The sequence below is a fragment of the Trachypithecus francoisi genome, unplaced genomic scaffold, assembly GCF_009764315.1.
Source record: "Trachypithecus francoisi isolate TF-2019V2 unplaced genomic scaffold, Tfra_2.0 Lachesis_group2, whole genome shotgun sequence".
NCBI classification, from domain to species: Eukaryota; Metazoa; Chordata; class Mammalia; order Primates; family Cercopithecidae; genus Trachypithecus; species Trachypithecus francoisi.
The window spans coordinates 70185899-70207224 of NW_022681465.1; the positions used below are offsets into that span (position 1 = coordinate 70185899).

Sequence of the window (21326 nt, forward strand, 5' to 3'; positions counted from 1 at the left end):
ACGAGCAAAATAACCAGTTAATATCATAATGACAGGATCAAGTTCACACATAACAATATTAACCTTAAATGTCAATGGACTAAATGCTCCAATTAAAAGACACAGACTGGCAAACTGGATAAAGAGTCAAGACCCATCAGTCTGCTGTATTCAGGAGACCCATCTCACATGCAGAGACATACATAGGCTCAAAATAAAGGGATGGAGGAAGATCTACCAAGCAAATGGAGAACAAAAAAAAGCAGGGGTTGCAATCCTAGTCTCTGATAAAACAGACTTTAAACCATCAAAGATCAAAAGAGACAAAGAAGGCCATTACATAATGGTAAAGGGATCAATTCAACAGGAAGAGCTAACTCTCCTAAATATATATGCACCCAATACAGGAGCACCCAGATTCATAAAGCAAGTCCTTAGAGACCTACAAAGAGACTTAGACTCCCATACAATAATAATGGGAGACTTCAACACTCCACTGTCAACATTAGACAGATCAACGAGACAGAAAGTTAACAAGGATATCCAGGAATTGAACTCATCTCTGCACCAAGCGGACCTAATAGACATCTATAGAACTCTCCACCCCAAATCAACAGAATATACATTCTTCTCAGCACCACATCGCACTTATTCCAAAATTGACCACATAATTGGAAGTAAAGCACTCCTCAGCAAATGTACAAGAACAGAAATTATAACAAACTGTCTCTCAGACCACAGTGCAATCAAACTAGAACTCAGGACTAAGAAACTCAATCAAAACCGCTCAACTACATGGAAACTGAACAACCTGCTCCTGAATGACTACTGGGTACATAACGAAATGAAAGCAGAAATAAAGATGTTCTTTGAAACCAATGAGAACAAAGATACAACATACCAGAATCTCTGGGACACATTTAAAGCAGTGTGTAGAGGGAAATTTATAGCACTAAATGCCCACAAGAGAAAGCAGGAGAGATCTAAAATTGACACTCTAACATCACAATTAAAAGAACTAGAGAGGCAAGAGCAAACACATTCAAAAGCTAGCAGAAGGCAAGAAATAACTAAGATCAGAGCAGAACTGAAGGAGATAGAGACACAAAAAACCCTCCAAAAAATCAATGAATCCAGGAGTTGGTTTTTTGAAAAGATCAACAAAATTGACAGACCGCTAGCTAGACTAATAAAGAAGAAAAGAGAGAAGAATCAAATAGACGCAATAAAAAATGATAAAGGGGATATCACCACCGACCCCACAGAAATACAAACAACCATCAGAGAATACTATAAATGCCTCTACGCAAATCAACTAGAAAATCTAGAAGAAATGGATAATTTCCTGGACACTTACACTCTCCCAAGACTAAACCAGGAAGAAGTTGAATCCCTGAATAGACCAATAGCAGGCTCTGAAATTGAGGCAACAATTAATAGCCTACCCACCAAAAAAAGTCCAGGACCAGATGGATTCACAGCTGAATTCTACCAGAGGTACAAGGAGGAGCTGGTACCATTCCTTCTGAAACTATTTCAATCAATAGAAAAAGAGGGAATCCTCCCTAACTCATTTTATGAGGCCAACATCATCCTGATACCAAAGCCTGGCAGAGACACAACAAAAAAAGAGAATTTTAGACCAATATCCCTGATGAACATCGATGCAAAAATCCTCAATAAAATACTGGCAAACCGGATTCAGCAGCACATCAAAAAGCTTATCCACCATGATCAAGTGGGCTTCATCCCTGGGATGCAAGGCTGGTTCAACATTCGCAAATCAATAAACGTAATCCAGCATATAAACAGAACCAAAGACAAGAACCACATATTATCTCAATAGATGCAGAAAAGGCTTTTGACAAAATTCAACAGCCCTTTATGCTAAAAACGCTCAATAAATTTGGTATTGATGGAACGTACCTCAAAATAATAAGAGCTATTTATGACAAACCCACAGCTAATATCATACTGAATGGGCAAAAACTGGAAAAATTCCCTTTGAAAACTGGCACAAGACAGGGATGCCCTCTCTCACCACTCCTATTCAACATAGTGTTGGAAGTTCTGGCTAGGGCAATCAGGCAAGAGAAAGAAATCAAGGGTATCCAGTTAGGAAAAGAAGAAGTCAAATTGTCCCTGTTTGCAGATGACATGATTGTATATTTAGAAAACCCCATCGTCTCAGCCCAAAATCTCCTTAAGCTGATAAGCAACTTCAGCAAAGTCTCAGGATACAAAATTAATGTGCAAAAATCACAAGCATTCTTATACACCAGTAACAGACAAGCAGAGAGCCAAATCAGGAATGAACTTCCATTCACAATTGCTTCAAAGAGAATAAAATACCTAGGAATCCAGCTTACAAGGGATGTAAAGGACCTCTTCAAGGAGAACTACAAACCACTGCTCAGTGAAATCAAAGAGGACACAAACAAATGGAAGAACATACCATGCTCATGGATAGGAAGAATCAATATCGTGAAAATGGCCATACTGCCCAAGGTGATTTATAGATTCAATGCCATCCCCATCAAGCTACCAATGAGTTTCTTCACAGAATTGGAAAAAACTGCTTTAAAGTTCATATGGAACCAAAAAAGAGCCCGCATTGCCAAGACAATCCTAAGTCAAAAGGACAAAGCTGGAGGCGTCACGCTACCTGACTTCAAACTATACTACAAGGCTACAGTAACCAAAACAGCATGGTACTGGTACCACAACAGAGATATAGACCAATGGAACAGAACAGAGTCCTCAGAAATAATACCACACATCTACAGCCATCTGATCTTTGACAAACCTGAGAGAAACAAGAAATGGGGAAAGGATTCCCTATTTAATAAATGGTGCTGGGAAAATTGGCTAGCCATAAGTAGAAAGCTGAAACTGGATCCTTTCCTTACCCCTTATACGAAAATTAATTCAAGATGGATTAGAGACTTAAATGTTAGACCTAATACCATAAAAACCCTAGAAGAAAATCTAGGTAGTACCATTCAGGACATAGGCATGGGCAAGGACTTCATGTCTAAAACACCAAAAGCAACGGCAGCAAAAGCAAAAATTGACACATGGGATCTAATTAAACTAAAGAGCTTTTGCACAGCTAAAGAAACTACCATCAGAGTGAACAGGCAACCTACAGAATGGGAAAAAATTTTTGCAACCTACTCATCTGACAAAGGGCTAATATCCAGAATCTACAAAGAACTCAAACAAATATACAAGAAAAAAACAAACAACCCCATCAAAAAGTGGGGAAAGGATATGAACAGACATTTCTCAAAAGAAGACATCCATACAGCCAACAGACACATGAAAAAATGCTCATCATCACTCGCCATCAGAGAAATGCAAATCAAAACTACAATGAGATACCATCTCACACCAGTTAGAATGGCAATCATTAAGAAGTCAGGAAACAACAGGTGTTGGAGAGGATGTGGAGAAATAGGAACACTTTTACACTGTTGGTGGGATTGTAAACTAGTTCAACCATTATGGAAAACAGTATGGCGATTCCTCAAGGATCTAGAACTAGATGTACCATATGACCCAGCCATCCCACTACTGGGTATATACCCAAAGGATTATAAATTACTCTACTACAAAGACACATGCACACGTATGTTTATTGCGGCACTATTCACAATAGCAAAGACTTGGAATCAACCCAAATGTCCATCTGTGACAGACTGGATTAAGAAAATGTGGCACATATACACCATGGAATACTATGCAGCCATAAAAAAGGATGAGTTTGCATCCTTTGTAGGGACATGGATGCAGCTGGAAACCATCATTCTTAGCAAACTATCACAAGAAGAGAAACCAAACACCGCATGTTCTCACTCATAGTGGGAACTGAACAATGAGATCACTTGGACTCGGGAAGGGGAACATCACACACTGGGGCCTATCATGGGGAGGGGGGAGGAGGGAGGGATTGCATTGGGGAGTTATACATGATATAAACGTCATGCACATGTACCCTAGAACTTAAAGTATAATAAAAAAAAAAAAAAAAAAAAGAAATTTTCATCCAATGACTGCAAAAAAGACATTCTTCTCCTTGGTACATGGACCATGTTTAAGTGTAGACCATACATTAGGCCATAAAACAACTTTTATGAAATTCAAAAAAATTGAAATTATATCAACTGCCTTCTTAGACCACAATGGAATAAAACTATAAGTCAATAACAAGAGGAACTCTGGATATTATACAAATGCATGGAATAAAACAATAGGCCCCTGAATGACCAGTAGGTCAATGAAGTAATTAAGAAGGAAATTTAAAAATTTGTTGAAACAAATGATAATGAAAACAAAACATACCAAAACCTATGAGATACAGTGAAAATAATACTGAGGAAATTTTATAGCTATAAGTGCCTACATCAAAAGAGTGAGACTTCAAATAAACCATCTAAGGATGCATCTTAAAGAATTGAAAAATCAAGAGCAAACCAAACCCAAAATTAGTAGAAGAAAGAAAGATCATAGCAGAAATAAATGAAATTTAAAATTAAAAAATAAAAGATCAATGAAATGAAAAGTTTGGTTTTGAAAAGATAAGAAAATAGACAACCCTTTAGCCAAACTAAGAAAAGAGAGAAAACCCAAATAAAATCAGAGCTAAAGAAAAAAGACATTACAACTGATGCTACAGAAATTCAAAGGATCATTAGAAACATCTATGAGCAACTGTATGCCAATAAATTGGAAAACCTAGAAGAAATGAATACATTCCTAAACACATTAAACTTACCAAGATTATTCCATGAAGAAATCCTGAACCTGAACAGACCAATAACAAGTAACGAGACTGAAGCTATAATAAAAAGTCTCCTAGCAAAGAAAAGCCTAGGACCCAATGGCATCAATGCTGAATTTTACCAAACATTTAAAAAACTAATACCAATCCTACTCAAACTATTCTAAAAACCATAGAAGAGAAGGGAATAAAAGGCCTATATTACCTTTATACCAAAACCAGACAAATACACATCAGAAAAAGTAAACTACAGGTTAATATCTCTGATGAACATTAAGGCAAAAATCCTTGACAAAATATAGCAAACCAAAATCAACAACACATTAAAAAGATCATTTATCATGACCAAGGGGGATTTATCTGAGGGATTCAAGGATTGTTCAGCATATGCAAATCAATCAATGTGATTCATCATATCAACAGAACGAAGGAAAAAAACCATATGATCATATCAATTGATGCTGAAAAAGCATTCAATAAAATTCAAAGGCCCTTCATGATAAAAACCCTAAAAAAACTGAGTATAGAAGAAACATACCTCAACACAATAAAAGCCATATATGACACACACAAAGTTAGTATCACACTGAATGGGGAAAAACTGAACACCATTCCTCTAACATGACAAGGATGCCCACTTTTACCACTGTTATTCAACATAGTATTGGAAGTTCTAGCTAGAGCAATCAGAAAACAGAAAGAAATAAAGGGCAGTTAAATTGGAAAGGGAGAAGTTAAATTATGCTAGTTTGCAAATTATGTAATCTTATATTTGGAAAAACCTAAAGACTCTACCAAAATAACTATTAGAACTGATCAACAAATTTAGTAAAGTTGCAGGACACAAAATCAATATATGTAAATCAGTGGCATTTCTATATGCCAACAGTGAATAGTCTGAAAAAGAAATCAAGAAAGTAATTTCATTTACAATGTCCACAAACAAAATAAAATACCTAGCAATAAAGTTAAACAAAGAAGTAAAAGATCTCTCCAGTGAAAACTATAAAGCATCGATGCAATTATTTGAAGAAAACGTTTTAAAAACTGGAAAGCTATTCCACATTAATGCACTGGAAGAATCAATATTGTTAAAATGTCCATACTACCCAAAGCAATCTACAGATTCAATTCAGTCTCTATAAAAATACCAGTCACATTCTTCACAGAAGGAGGAAAAATAATCCTAAAATTTATATGGAACCACAAAAGACCCAGAATAGCAGCCAATGCCATCCCAAGCAAAAAGAACAAAACTGGAAGAACCACATTACCTGACTTCAAGCTATACTACAAGACTATAGTAACCAAAACTGTATGGTACTGGCATAAAAAAAGAAACATAGACCAACAGAACAGAATAGACAACCCAGCATTGAATCCATACATCTGTGGTGAACTTATTTTTGACAAGGGTGCCAAGAACATAAGGACAGTCTCTTCAATGAATGGTGCTAAAAAAAAAAACTAGATATGAATATGCAGAAGAATAAAACTAGACCCCTATATCTCATCATATACAAAAATCAAATCAAAATGGAATAAAAGACTTAAATGTAACACTTTGGGAGGCTGAGGCAGGTGGATCACCTGAGGTCAGGAGTTCGAGACCAGCCCAGCCAACTTGGTGAAACCCCGTCTCTACTGAAAATACAAAAACTTAGGTGGGCGCCTGTAATCCCGGCTGCTTGGGAGGCTGAGGCAGGATATTTGCTTGAATCCAGGCGGCAGAGGTTGCAGTGAGCCAAGATCACACCATTGCACTCCAGCCTGGGCAACAAGAGCAAAACTCAGTCTCAAAAAAGGAAAAGAAAAGAAAAGAAAAAGACTGAAATCTAAGACCTCAAGCTATTAAACTACTAAAAGAAAACATTGGGGAAATGCTCCAGGATGTTGATCTGGGCGCACTTGTTTTTCTTGCGTAATACAGGCAACCAAGGGAAAAATGGACAAATGAGATCACATCAAGTTAGAAGGCTTCTATACAACAATGGAAAACTATCAATAAAGCAAAGAGATAACCCATGGAATGGGAAAAAATATGTGCAAATTCTTCTTCTGACAAAGGATTAATAACCAGAATACATAAAAGCTCAAACAACTCTATGAGAAAAAAAAAATCTAATAACCTGATTAAAAAATAAAAGATCTGAATGGACATTTTTCAAAAGACATACAAATGACAAACAGGCATATAAAAGGTTTGCTCAACATCATGGATTACCACAGAAATGCAAACCAAACTACAATGAGATATTATCTCACCCCAGTTAAAATGGCTTTCATCCAAAAGACAGGCAATAACAAGGATGTGGAGAAAGAAAACTTGCACACTGTTTGTGGGAATTTAAATCAGTACAACCACTATGGAAAGCAGTTTAGAGGTTCATCAGAAAACTAAAACTAGAACTGCCATATGATTCAGCAATCTCACTGCTAGGTATATACCCCAAAGAAAAGAAGTCACTATACTGAAGAGATACCTGCACTTCTGTGTTTATTGTTGCACTATTCGCTGCAGCCAAGATACGGAATCAATATAAATGTCCAACATCAGATGAATGGATAAAGAAAATATAGTATGTGTACATAATGGAGAACTCATCAGCCATAAAAAGAAAGGGATCCTGTCATTTGCAACAATATGGATGAAACTAGAGTACGTTATGTTAAGTGAACTAAGCCAGACACGGAAAGACAAACTGCATGTTCTCACTCGTTTGTGGGAGCTAAAAATTAAAACAATTAAACTCATGGAGACAGAGAGTAGAATGACTGTTACCAGAGGCTGGGATGGGGAAGTGGGTATAGTTAATGGTACAAAAATGTAGTTAGAATGTATAAGGTCTAGTTTTGATAGCACAACAAGGTGACTACAGTCAACAGTAACTTATAGTACATTTTCAAGTAACTAAAAGAATATAATTGGGATGTTTGTAACATAAAGAAGTGATCAATGCCTTGATGTGGTGGATTTAAAAAAAAAAAAAAAAGCAGTAATGCTCTGTCCCGAAAGCAGGCCTGGGCAGCTTGTATCTTAAAGTCCCCCAGGTAGTTCTTAACAAAGTTAGTGTTGTGAAAGGAAAATAAATCTCAGGATCCCCAAATCTAAGCCAAAGAGAAAAGTCAAGCTGGGAACTGCATCGAGCAAAACTGCCTCCCATTCCTTTCCTAAATAGGATAGCCACAGCCACAAAGATTAAAAAAAAAAAAAAAGCTGCATACCCCCTCACCATTTGCCCACAAGAAAATTCCTTGTGGACAAAGAGCAGACAGAACTCAAAAGCATCCGTCTGCTCGCCTGAGACAAATGTCGGCTTGATTCCTCTGCCCTATTGTTTCACTAACCCAGACTAAGGTATAAGTGACTGTTTCTGTAAATTGTGCACTCTGAAAAGCTAATCAGAGACTCAAAAAAATGCAATTGTTTGTCTCTTGTCTACCTATGACCTAGAATCCCCCTCTCCTGCCTTTCTGGACCAAACCGATGTTTATCTTACACATATTGACTGGTGTCTCATGTCTCCCTAAAATGTATAAAACCAGCCTGTGCCCCAGACACCTTGGGCACATGTCGTCAGGACCTCCTGAAGCTGTCATGGATGCATCGTTAACCTTGGCAAATAAATTTTCTAAATTGGTGAGACCAGCGTCCTGTATTTTGGGCTCACAGTATCCAATGTCTTAATTTTGTGTTTAGCACAATTTTGCCAATTCTTACTTCCAAATATTTCTTTGAACTCTGTCTGATTCTCTCTGCCCTACAAGGGCTCACTCCACCTCCCAACCCATCATTCTACTACGTGGTTCAGACTCTACTGGATTCCAGCCAGCATACCACTTACCATTCCTAAGGACTTCTTTAAAACAGCCTTGTCATCATTTTTATAATTACAAGGCAACATAAGACCATTATATAAAAATTGGAAAATGCAGAGAAGAAACATTATTTTTTTTAGTGTATGTTGTTTCACAGTCATTACAACTCTTATTCCCATTGTTATCCTCTTAACAACCTCCTCTCCCTACTCCATGGTGGAGACCTGATCCACCCACCTGCTAGCTAAGGTTTCTGGTAAATCCCCACAGTTTTACTCATGCAATTGAATCTTCTACTCCACTAGTGTAGCCAGCGCCACCCAGGGAACCCAGCCTTATTGCCATCTCAATTACATCTCCACATATTGGGACCCCTGCTCCCCAACCTGGGGTGCTTTCCCTCTCAGCTCCATTCCTAAAACTTCCTGCCACCAATGCAAAGCCCATATCACCTATAGATCATTCCCCACCTCTTCCTGCTCACTCAATGCAAGTTAGAAGAGTGGACACTTGGGTGGCTGGAAAGCCCAGGCCCTCAGGGCCTCTGAAATACATGGTGGTGGGAAGGTCACCTACATCACCTGAGCTTCTGTCCTCTTCTGTTTATAAAAATGAAGATGATCACACCTCCATACAGATAGAAGGATATTAAATATGATGACTTCTGTAAAATGGGAACCCAGTGCTCAGAGGCAACAGGCAGCCAACTCATCCTAGCTCTCCTCCCTTTGAAAAATTTCTGTAGCAGAGGTTCTGAGTTGTGAAACTGTGCTGTGCATTCAAATCACCTGGGCAGCATTTGCAAATTACAGTAGCAGGGGTCCACCCCAGAGAAATCAAGTCAGAAGATCTGGGTGGAGCCAGGAGCCAGGGCTCTACAGGCAGGGAACACTGGAGATACCACCGGCAGTTCTTGCTGTTGGTCCTGTACAGACCCACCCTGCTTACTCCGAATCCATAGTGTTGTCATTTCACTGTGAGCATCTTATCTCCTTAACAATTATTGCATGTAATGGGCACTAACTACATGTTTATTGTACACATGATCATGCAAAATAAAAATGCAAACAAAAAATTGAAACTTTAATACAGGGCTTATTTTATCAAGGCTAGGACTAGGGTGTGGCAAGATAGGAGCCAGAGGAACCCACACAAAGATGTCCTTGATCTCAGGATGGTGCAAGGCCTAACATTATACTTGCACAACCCTGAAACTCATCACTTCCTTTAAAAGCATGCCCTAGGTGCCTCCCTTGCCTATCCCTACTTCAGCCTCAGAATCCTCCTGGCAGGTGGCAGCCATCAACTATGCACTGAAGACCTCTGTGTGAATCCCAAACTGAATGCTGAGGGTCACTTACTTGTGGTACTGGTTTAATAGGTTTTTCCATCAAGCCTCCAACATAAACAGTGTTGGGAAGCAGAGGTCGAGCAAAATCAAAGGCGAAGTCAGAGTTAATGAACCACAACTCTGCTTTCAGTAGAAGAAGAGACAAAACTGGCCTAGAGCCTTCTGTGAAATGCTCCTTGATGGTGTTGTCAAATGCAGACTGCATGTGCCATTGCCTCCTGCAGAAACTAAAGAACATCAGAAAATTCTTCACTCGGTCCCAGAAGTCCATGTGATCAGTCAGCAAGGAATGGAATACCGGAACATAAGACAAGGGGATTGGTAGCCCAAATTCCAAAGAGCCAAATGAGGTGGAAAGAATGGCCACAAATGGCTTACTGAGCTTCTCAGCAATCAAGAAAGGACAGTAGTCAAAAGTTTCAAGTATCACCATGTCGAAGTTCTCATTCTTTAAGGAATCCATGATATCCTTTCTCCTTAAAAAATGACTGCACTGCAACGCCAAGTATTCTAGAACTTTTAATAAGTTTTCAAAATTTCCTCTGTAAGAAAAAAATAATAAATATTCATGGGAAGTGTTAAATTTACAGTACATAAAAGTATCTTGAGATACAAAGAAAATATCCCAGGGAAGCAACAACCTTTCTAGCAGTCACCCACAAATTCAACCCGTTTCCCACAAATGCCCTCTGCCGTAATTATCCTGGCTTAAATGTTTCTACTCCCTAGAGTGTACCCTTCTCCCTTCCCCTTTTCTCCCCTTATCCAAATCCCAACCACCATCAATGCCAACACAAGGTCCTTCTACTCTGGGAGCCATCTCTCAGAGCAGCAGATCTCAGAGTTCCGTCTCCTTGATAAATTAGGTGACACTCTAGCCCTCATTTACATACGGAGTGTTTATGAGTGATTTTCTTATTTATCCAACCAAATTGTGTAAGTAACTTGACGAAAGAGTTTATCCATATTGATTATATGTGCTATGTTTTAGCACTGTGTGCTTGCATACGAGAGATTGCCTCAGTCAAGTTACTCTTTGATTCTATTACAACCGAATATCTCAGCTGAAAATGAGAATTCCACCTTTCTATCCCTAGGAGTTAAGCAATGGAAAAAATAAAAACAAAAGGAAGCTGGTTTTTGAAACGCATTGCTTTTTTCTTTATTATTCTTTCTTTATTATTTACTTTTATTTATTTTCATTTTACATATTTTTATATATTTATTTACATATTCATTTACTTATTTATATTATTATCTTTATTTAATTATTTATTATTATTATTTCTTTCCACCTCAATGCAAGCTGGGGTATTCAGGTAAGATAATGTCAAAGCTTTACTGACATATGCAAAGGGACGATTCTTTTGCAACGTATTCCCAATAATGCCTGCATAGAATATGATCCTATTTTACAGAATTTGGGGGAAATAGATGAGGATGCCTAGGCCAGTTGCAATAAGTGCAAGAGCTCTAGATAGCAGAAACCTATTGGCTGTATGGAAGACTGAGGGAATCAATTTCCTGACACACCTGTAACCTGTACCATTGCCCTCCAGTTAGAGAAGGTCCCTCACTAATGATATGCAGACTGACTGAAGTCATCCTCTGTTGTATATTTTTAAAGATTCACATAACAAAGGAAAAGTTGCCAAACATTTTTGAAAATTTCAGTAATGAACTGGGTGCAGTGGCTCACGCCTGTATCCCAGCACTCTGGGAGGTTGAGGAGGGTGGATCACCCGAGGTTAGGAGTTTGGGACCAGCCTGGCAAACATGGTGAAACCCCGTCACTACTAATAACACAAAACTTAGCTGGGCATGGTGGCACACTCCTGTAATCCCAGCTACTTGGGAGGCTGAGGCAGGAGAATCGCTTGAACCCTGGAGGCAGAGGTTGCAGTGAGCCGAGATCGCGCCATTGCACTCCAGCCGGGGCAACAAAAGCAAAACTCCATCTCAAAAAAAAAAGAAAGCCAGTAATGTAGTAAAAATTTTTAGACTGTAGTTCATTAATCATATTTAAAATTAAGCTAATAAATTAAAATATACCTGTCCTTAAAAATATTAAACTGGGAAAGAAGAGACAAGGCATATGCTTAAAATATATAACTAACTCTGCAAGATGATATAGGTTAAGTGTCAAATAGGTGGATTAGATCAGACATATAGAGGGGTGTTCCAGCTTGGGTGAGGAGGAAGGCTTTATGGAAGAAGTCAGATTTAAGCACTACGTTGACTATTGAGTGGAATTTTCAAGGAAAGAAGAGTAGGTAAGGCCACTGCGATTAACCAAGATAGGCACGGATTTCTGTGTTTCCTCTTTATGTCTGAGATCAAAAAGTTATGTGTTCCTTCCCATCCAGATTAAGCAAAAGGAGTCAGTTTCATGTTTCATTTGTACCAGGTTGATTGCTTTTTAAAAGAACTTTGCATGGCTGTATGTTCAACTTCTACAAACCCAATGTTCATAAGCCTTCCTTTTATTCATGAATATATGTGAGAAGAAGGGAAGACAATAAGTGGGAAAAGGTGACTCTAATTTTCCCACCAACAATGAAAACTGGAGGAGCCTATCCCAATTTCTGTGTTGGGGATATTACGGGCAATGATTGTAGGTGAAGTGTTGCAAGGAAGTCCCAGAAGAAACCATTTCCCACTTTCTGCAGGAAAGCACTCATGCTTATAGTGTAAGAAAGATGGTATAAAGAAGAATGTCCAGGGACTTTACTGGATGATATAGTATGTAGTACTCATCTACTCCCCCTATCATCTGTCTCTCCATCTATCAATCCATCCATTTGTCACTTTCTCTTATTAAAATAAAATCTCATTAAAATAAAATCCAAGTATCCATGCATCCATCCATTCATTTGTATGATGAAAATAGTGACCCTTTGGTTCAAAGAATAAAAAAAAAAAATTACCTGCCACCTAAAGTTTCTTCCAGAAAGAAATCAAAACTCTTCTTAAATTCTCTTTGATGATCTTCAGGTGCAAGCCAACTGATAACTTGATATGATTTTTCCTCCTTTTTAAAATCTAAGAAAACAGCAACAGATTTAAAAAAAGTTAAATATGCTACGCAAAAGAGTAACATTAGCATAACAATATCGAAACTTATTTCAAAGATTATGTATGTATTTGAATGATTGCTTCTTTAAGTATTTTTAATGTATGCATTTATTTATTTTTGAGACAAAGTCTTGCTCTGTCATCCAGGCTGGAGTGCAATAGCACAATCCTAGCTCATTGCAGTCTCAGCTCCCTTACAAACCACTGGGATTACAGGGGTGAGCCATTGGTATAATTTGTATTTAAATACAGTACACATTTGTTCGATTCCAGAGTCGCTGTTCTTTCCGTTTTACAAAAACAATCATTTTTATTATTTAAAGTGATACATACAAATAATTTTTAAATTCAGTTAAAAAGTACTAAAAGATTTCATTAAAAGAGTAGTCTCCTACATCCTGACTTGCCAGCTTGGCCCCTTCTTCATTACCCATGTGTAATAAGAAGTCTGACTCTATTTTCACTGTTTGTCTCTTGACAAATGTCAAGCCCCAATTCCCCTTCCCAACCCCATGCTTCATCTGAGCAAATTGGTAAGAAAACCCACACATACCTTCTCTCTTATACCTGGTAGGAGTTTCAATCCATGCAAGTCAGGACAATGAAGGGAAATCCTCAGCTCATCCTACCTCTCCTCACAGTAAAAACTCAAGCCAGTCATCCCTCCCTGCTCTCTAAAGCCATTTTTCAGATTTGCCTGGGAGCCTGTCCTGCTATTCTGAAAAAAAGAAAAAAAAAAACCTCACCCTATGAGTCATAAACCTCTCATCTCTTCTTAATACATGTGTGCCTTCATCACATCCAAATCAAATTTTGTGTGAGGATTGGGGGTATATTAACACATAGTCCCACATATTAAGGCTCCTCATACTCAACTTAATTGAAATGAAAGACTCTATCCAAGTATCTACTGGCAAATACTTTGCAGTCATAGACTTGGCTAGAATGTTCTCTTCCCTGCTGATTTTTACAGGCTCTCAGCCACAGTGTGTCTTTACCTTGGAAGAAACACAGTGCATGGCTACCCACAGTGTACTTCAACAGCCCTACTATTGCCCACAATCTTTGCCAGCAAGAGCCACTGCTTCCAGCTTTCTCCAGGAGTACAGGTATAACATTACATTGAGTGTGTCCTCCTCTAAGGAAATTCATTCGCCACACTTATTTAGGACACAGAAACATTCAAAAAGGAGCTCATAAAGGGGATAAGCCATTGTCCCATGCAAAGTAGCAGACCCAGTCCCTCACTTAAATTCCAAAGGATCAATTGGTTAGCTGAAGGCCTCTCTATCCCCAATACTACTAAAAAAACAACTATTGAGCCTCCCTGTGCCCATAATGTTAGAAGCCAAACATCTTTTAGGCCTTTTTGCATTTTAAAGACAACATATTCTTTATTTATAAATTTTACTTAGGTCCACTCATGTTTATTACTTGAAAATCAGTCCACATTGCGTAGCATCCCCTGTAACAGAAGGCTCCAGAATCTAAGTTGCAGTACAGCAGGCTCTCTCATTAGTGCCCCCCAGGAACACCTGCAATGTAAAGGCGTTAGCATCCTCCTTTCATGCCTCCTGGAGTTCTTCTGAGCACCTATCATGGCCGTTTCAGTTTCCTATTGCTGCTTTAACAAACTACAACAAACTTAGTTGCTTAAAATGACACAAGGTATTATCCTATAGTTCTGGAGATCAGAAGTCCAAAATGGATCTTATTAAAATAAAATCAAGGTGTGGGTGAGCTGCATTTCTTCTGAAGGCTCTAGGGAACAATCTTTTTCTTGCCCTTTCCAGCTTCTGAAGGCTACCCACATCCCTGGCTCATGGCCCCCTGCCAACAGGCAATCACATCGCTCTAATTTCTTCTTCCATCATTAATTCTTTAACTCTCCTATGATCTTCTCTCCTTTATAACAAGGGTGTCCAATCTTTTGACTTCCCTGGGACACATTGGAAGAAGAAGAATTGTCTTGGGCCACATATAAAACACACTAATACCAACGATAGCTAATGAGCTTAAAAAAAAAATTGCAAAAATAATCTCATAATGTTTTAAGAAAGTTTATGAATTTGTGTTGGGCCACATTCAAAGCTGTCCTAGGCCACATGCAGCTGGTGGGCCACCAGTTGGACAAGCTTGCCTTATAAGAACTCTTGTAATTACATTGGACTCACCTGGGTAATCCATGATAATCTCCCTGTCTCAAAATCCTTATATTAATCATATCTGCAAAGATCCTTTTGCCATGTAAAATAGCACACTCCTAATTACAGGAATTTGAAGATATATATCTTTGCGGGGCGGGGGGAGTGGCATTATTTGCCCACCGCAGTGTGTTCTCTAGATCCCAGACATTCATATACATCCCCCATGGAATGAAAATGTATTCATCCTGTCCCAACATCCCCCAAAGTCTCAAACAATTATATCATCAATTCAAAGTGAAAAACCTCATCTAAAGCTCATCAGCTCAGAATTCCCAAATCACATCATCCAAATAATCTACTTCAAGTATGGGTGAGAGTCTGGTGTAATCCATTCAGTGAAAAATTGCTCTCCTTCTGTGGATCTATGAAACTAGGAAAAAATGACCTGCTCCCCAAAACCAAGAGTGGGACAGGCATAGGATACCAGTTATAGACATTATTCTAATGGGGGCAAAAAGGAAGTAAAAAAAAAAAAAAATGAGGTGCCAGTCCCAAGACATTTGACTACAACTGGGCAAACAAAATTAGGTTTTAAGGACTGGGAATAATCCTGTGGTTTGGCTCAGCCTTCTGGGCTAGAAGCTCTGCCATCTGGGCTCATTGCTTCACCTTCAGAGTTATCCTTTGTTTTTCATGAAGCATTGCATGTGGTTACAGCTGAGTGGTTTGTCAGTTTAATTCCTACTTGCAGATTGGGGAGCTCAACAGCCCTCCTTCCTGTCATATTCTCCTCATACCTTTTAATCCAAATTGGCAGTAATTCTGAAGGTGTAAAATTCTTGGGTACCGGGAGGCTGAGGCAGGAGAATTGCTTAAACCCGGGAAGCGGAGGTTGCAGTGAGCTAAGATCATGCCATGATACTCCAGCCTGGGTGACAACAGCGAGACTTAGTCTCAAAAAAAAAATTCTTGGGTACTTTGTGACCATCCTGGGTATGTCATAGGAATTCATTCCACTAGACAAGAAGTTGCTCCACAGATTTGTTTTGTTTTGTTTTTGTTTTTGTTTTTTAGACAAGAGTCTCGTTCTGTCACCCAGGCTGGAGTGCAGTGGCACAATCTCGGCTCACTGCAACCTCTGCCTCCCAGGTTCAAACAATCCACGTGCCTTGGCTCTCTTTGTAGCTGGAAATACAGGCACGAGCCACCATGCCTGGTTGATTTTTGTATTTTAGTAGAGACAGGGTTGCACCATGTTGGCCAGGTTGGTCTGGAACTCCTGACCTCTGGTGATCCGCCTGATCTCCCAATGTGCTGGGATTATAGGTGTGAGTCACCATGCCCGGCCTAGGATCCACTGCCTTTTAGAACAGCAAGACCACCAGCTAGTGTCTAGATGTTCACCTCATCATCCTTTTAATATGTTGCCTCTGTAATGTGGACCATTAAAATCTTTTATCTGGCTGGCTGGCTTGTAGGAATACCCCATCAATTATTTTACTCATTTACTTCTTTTCCTTTATCCTCAACTCAGTGTGCTTCCTCTGTACCTTGCTGATCTAAGTAGCAATAATATTTTACTTCTATTCCTTTTCCTTTTGATTTCAACCTGTTTCTTTTGAACAAGAATAAATATCCTTCCAGGGTCATTTTCTCATTCCTTTTCACCAGGTCTGTGAGATAGTCATGAGCCTCTATTTATGTTTATTTACAGAAATTGATATTTTATTTGTAGACTAGTCATTATCTTGTCCTACCCATCTTTTACTTTGTTTGATTCATTTCCTTTTCCTTTGTTTCATTTCCTTTCATATCTTAGGATTACAGGCATGAGCCACCATGCCCAGTCTCCACATATCTTTATAAGAGTTTCATCCACATATCATTATGAGATAGTTTCATCTTGATTGGTGGCTTCTGCCATTATGGGTGAAGGAATCCATGAGACAGACACCTAATTGCAGGACAGTTCTCAGGGTGGCCTTGGGCTAACTCTGTTTTCCTCTCTGCTTGTCACTTGTAGTTATCAAGAATAACTGTAGAATGAGCTGGGAATGTAACACTCTGAGATAGAGAGGCACTGAGTGGAATAGCCCAGGCTTTGTTACAGTCTCCACTAGAAACACGATGCCCTTCAACACTTAGCTTAGCACATCATGTTTCTCCAGGTTTTACACCTAAAACCCAAGGTGGTCTGCACTTCATGGTCCTTTATCTGCATTGCAAGTGGGGCATGTACAGTTGAGACTCCATTCATCCCAGGCACCTTTCTGAGCCTTGGAGGACCAGCTCACAGTGAATTTTAGGTTTCAGTTGTTGTCCACATGTAAGTAGTAAATCCACTTCATGGAATTTGTTGCGTTATGTGGGTGTTCTTTCTTAGCAGACTCAGGCAAGTTGGTAACCAGTGCCATCAAACCTGCTTCATGCTAATCTCTTCAATGAGCTTTCTGTGTGACTGAATACTCTGACCATTTAATCCTTCAGAGGCAATAGCAAAAGGCTGTCCAGCCATACAATTGGCTTTCTCTACAAGACAACAGGATACACTGCTTTCCTGACATTTGAATTCCCTAATTTTTAAATATTTTCCATCCTAATAGGCTAAGAATTTCCAAAACCATAAAGTGCTCGTTTTCTGTCTCATAGTTATTTTCTCAATTTATCTTTCCTCTCGCATTTTACTATAGACAGTAAGAACACTTGAACATCTATATTTCTACAAAAAGTCTGTGTATGATGATTTATAGTCTCTAAGACAATACAGATTTTCTCTATCATGTTCCTTTCTTCCTTCTGAGTCATCACTAGCAGAGTTCTTAGAATTCCCAGTCTACTCACAGTCTGTTCAAAGCAATCTAGGCTTTCTCTCTTATGCTCTTGAATAGTCTTCTAGTCACTGTGTATAATCCAATTGTGATTCCAGATATTGATGGGTTGGAGCAGTAGTACATGTGAGTATTAGAAACCTTTGCTTCTTCAGTGCCTCTGATGTCATTTATTAAAGTTGCAAATAAATAAACAGTATGGGAAAATGTTTCCAAATAACGAGTTAATAATTGGCTCAAATGTTTCAATTCATTAAATTGGGCATCTGATCAGAAATAATAACCCAATCATGTGTTTCCTTGTTTGCAGACCTTCAGCCAAGCTCTACGGATGAAATGAAAAATGGGAATTCTATTTCAAAGCTTCAGAGACATCCATGATGAGGGAATTATTAAAAGAAACTCTAGACTCCTAATCTTATGAAAAAACAGAAAGGATCCACACATTCCTTGAATTGTTTATAGATTTTGCTGTGCTTATATTTGTTAAAGAGTAAAAGCTCTGTAGCTTTCAGTAGTTTCTCTCTCTCTCTCTCTTTTTTTTTTTCTCAGACTGGGTCTCACTTTATTGGCCAGGCTGAAACGCAGTGGTGTGATAATAGCTCATTGCAGCTTTGGCCTCCAGGGCTCACACAATCCTCCTGCCTCAGCTTTCCACGTAGCTGGGACCACAGGAGCATGCCACCATGCCCAGCTAATGTTTTATTTTTATTTTTAGTAGAGATGAAGTCTCACTGTGTTGCCCAGGCTGGTTTTAACTCCTGGGCTCAAGTGATCCTCCTGCCTCAGCCTCCCAAAGTGCTGGGATTACAAATGTGAGCCACCCGGCCAGTAGTTTCTCAAAGTTTATTGGAAATGCCATCATTAATTTTTCATCTAAATTTTAATTTAAATCAATTGAATTTAGTTACAGTTTTTGAAATTAAGAAATAATTGTCTTAAAATGAAACTACTACAACTATTTAATCAGATATCCAGTTTAGGCAGATACAAAGGCAGCGAAGAATATGAAAACAAATGTAAAAGATACTAAAATGGTTTTAAGTGGGGACTCTGAAAGATATTTGTATACCAGTGTTCATAGCAGCATTGTTCACAATAGTCAAAAAGTGGAAAAAAACCTAAATGCCCATCAATGGATTAATGGATAAACAAAATGTGATGTATCCATAAAATTGAATATCCAGCCATATAAAAGGTCTAACACACGTTAAATGTGAATGAACCTTGAAGATATTATGCTAAGTAAAGCAAGACAGACACAAAAGGACAAATATTGTATTATTTCACTTATACGCTGTACCCAGAATAGTCAAATTAATAGAGAAATAAAATAGAATATGGTTATCAGGGGCTGAAGGTAGAGGGTAATGGGGAGCTGTTGGAGGCTGAAAGAGTGAGGGTCAAGATCAACTCAGTATACCACTGGAGACTATATGAGTAAACAGCAAACTGTTTCTCATAATCGCAGAATGTTGTCAAACTGACAAACTGCGTCTGCCACACAGAAGGAATGCTGAGGGCAGTCACGCCCCAAGTACAGTGTTTCTTGTGATTAGGCAAATCTGAAGCCTGTTAGTAATAATATGAACCTGTGATCAATCAAGCAGCTGACCAATCGTTACCTCCTCCTCCCTGTTCATTGTACCCGATAAATAAGAAGGGTTATGGAAATTCAGCAGTTGCCTTTGCTCACTAGAAGCAGGGAGCTCTTTTCTTCTTCCCCTGGCCACTTTCTTTATAACAGTTTCTTTTAAGTGTTCATTTCTACGTTCGTCCTCCTTCGTTCAGTCTCGTAATGATGGTCTCAAGCAGTAACAGTAATAACTGTCATAGTGATGGTCTCAAGAAGTAAGAGTGGCTGTCAGTCACAGGGAGTCACTGTTTAATAAGTAGAGTTCCACTTCGTGATGATGACAAACTTCTGAAAAGGGATGGTAATAATGGTTCTACAACAATGTGAATGTCCTTAAAGCCTCTAAACGGTACATTTGAAAATGGGGCCAGGTGCGGTGGCTCACTCCTGTAATCCTAGCACTTTGAAGGCCAAGGCAGGCAGATCACCTGAGGTCAGGAGTATTCAAGACCAGCCTGGCGAACATGGCGAAACCCTGTCTCTACTAAAAATACAAAAAAATTAGCCAGGCATGGTGCCGCACACCTAATGGCGCCTGCCTGTAGTCCTAGTTACTTAGGAGGCTAAGGTACAAGAATCACTTGAACCTAGGTGATGGAGGCTGCAGTGAGCCAAGATCGTGTCACTGCCCTCCAACCTGGGAGACAGAGCGAGACTCTGACTCAATTAAAAAAAAATGGCTAAAATGGTAGATTATATGTTATATATATTTCACCACAATGAAATTTTAAAATTTAAATGAAAAAATGTAGATTAAAAAATGGTTTTGGCTGGGCGCAGTGGTTCACACCTGTAATCCCAGCACTTTGGGAGGCCAAAGCAGCAGGATTACTTAAGGTCAGGAGTTTGAGACCAGCCTGGTCAAGATGATGAAACCCCGTATCTACTAGAAATACAAAACTTAGCCGGGCATGGTGGCACACACCTGTAATCTCAGCTACTTAGGAGGCTGAGGCAGGAGAATTGCTTGAGCCCGAGAGATGGAAGTTGCAGTGAGCCAAGGTCATGCCACTGTACTGCAGCCTGGCCAACAGAGCAAGACTCTGTCTCAAAAAAAAAAAAAATGGTTTTAGAAATCTGAACAATAACAAGGCCTGATGTTACCTTCAAAGGCTGAAAATATCTCAGAATTTTCTTCCTCAAAGATGCTTGCTTTTGATTTTTTTTTTTCTTTTTTTAAATTATAGCTTCAGGAGGTACATGTCCAGGTGTGTTACCTGGGTGTATTACATGATGCTGGAGTTTGGGCTTTTCCCAGAGCAACACTTTCATATTGAGCAATTTAGAGCATAAATTCCTAATCCACCCAACTCTGTTATCAAGCAAGTCTGTTAAGTTCTCAGGGTTTCTGTTTCAGAGGAGTTCATAAGATTTATGAGCTTCATTTTGGCTAAAATTCTTTGGATTCAATGACTCCATTAAGAACATCTGAAATCACTATGCACAAACTTGTGGGCAGCCACTTATTTTTCAAGAATGCAAAACCATCTCAGCCATAGACTCCTAACTTAGCTGTATAAATAAGGGGCTCCCTGCGAGAGCTTACTTACATTCCAATATCATAAAAAGAGGAAAAGTAATCTATAAAAAGAAAAGTGATTCTTACATGTAAGAAGTGTTAAATAAGGCTGAATATTTCTGTTCTATCTATATACAGAGAGTCTTTGAGATGGAGCCTCACTCTGTTGCCCAGGCTCTAGTGCAGTGG

General features: G+C 38.9%; 2 protein-coding genes across 2 annotated transcripts in view; both read right to left on the reverse strand.

Annotated features, from left to right (window-relative positions):
* UGT3A1 (UDP glycosyltransferase family 3 member A1) overlaps positions 1–21326 on the reverse strand; it is a 124829-nt gene that overhangs the window by 100594 nt on the left and 2909 nt on the right. The window lies entirely within an intron of this gene.
* The window catches only part of UGT3A2 (UDP glycosyltransferase family 3 member A2), a 34633-nt gene that overhangs the window by 10072 nt on the left and 3235 nt on the right, over positions 1–21326 (reverse strand). Inside the window, exons 3-4 of the mRNA XM_033179358.1 lie at positions 12860–12974; positions 9943–10474 (exon numbers count right to left, since the gene is read on the reverse strand). Of these exons, the coding sequence (XP_033035249.1) occupies positions 9943–10474; positions 12860–12974 (647 nt within the window). The remainder of the gene's footprint in view (positions 1–9942; positions 10475–12859; positions 12975–21326) is intronic.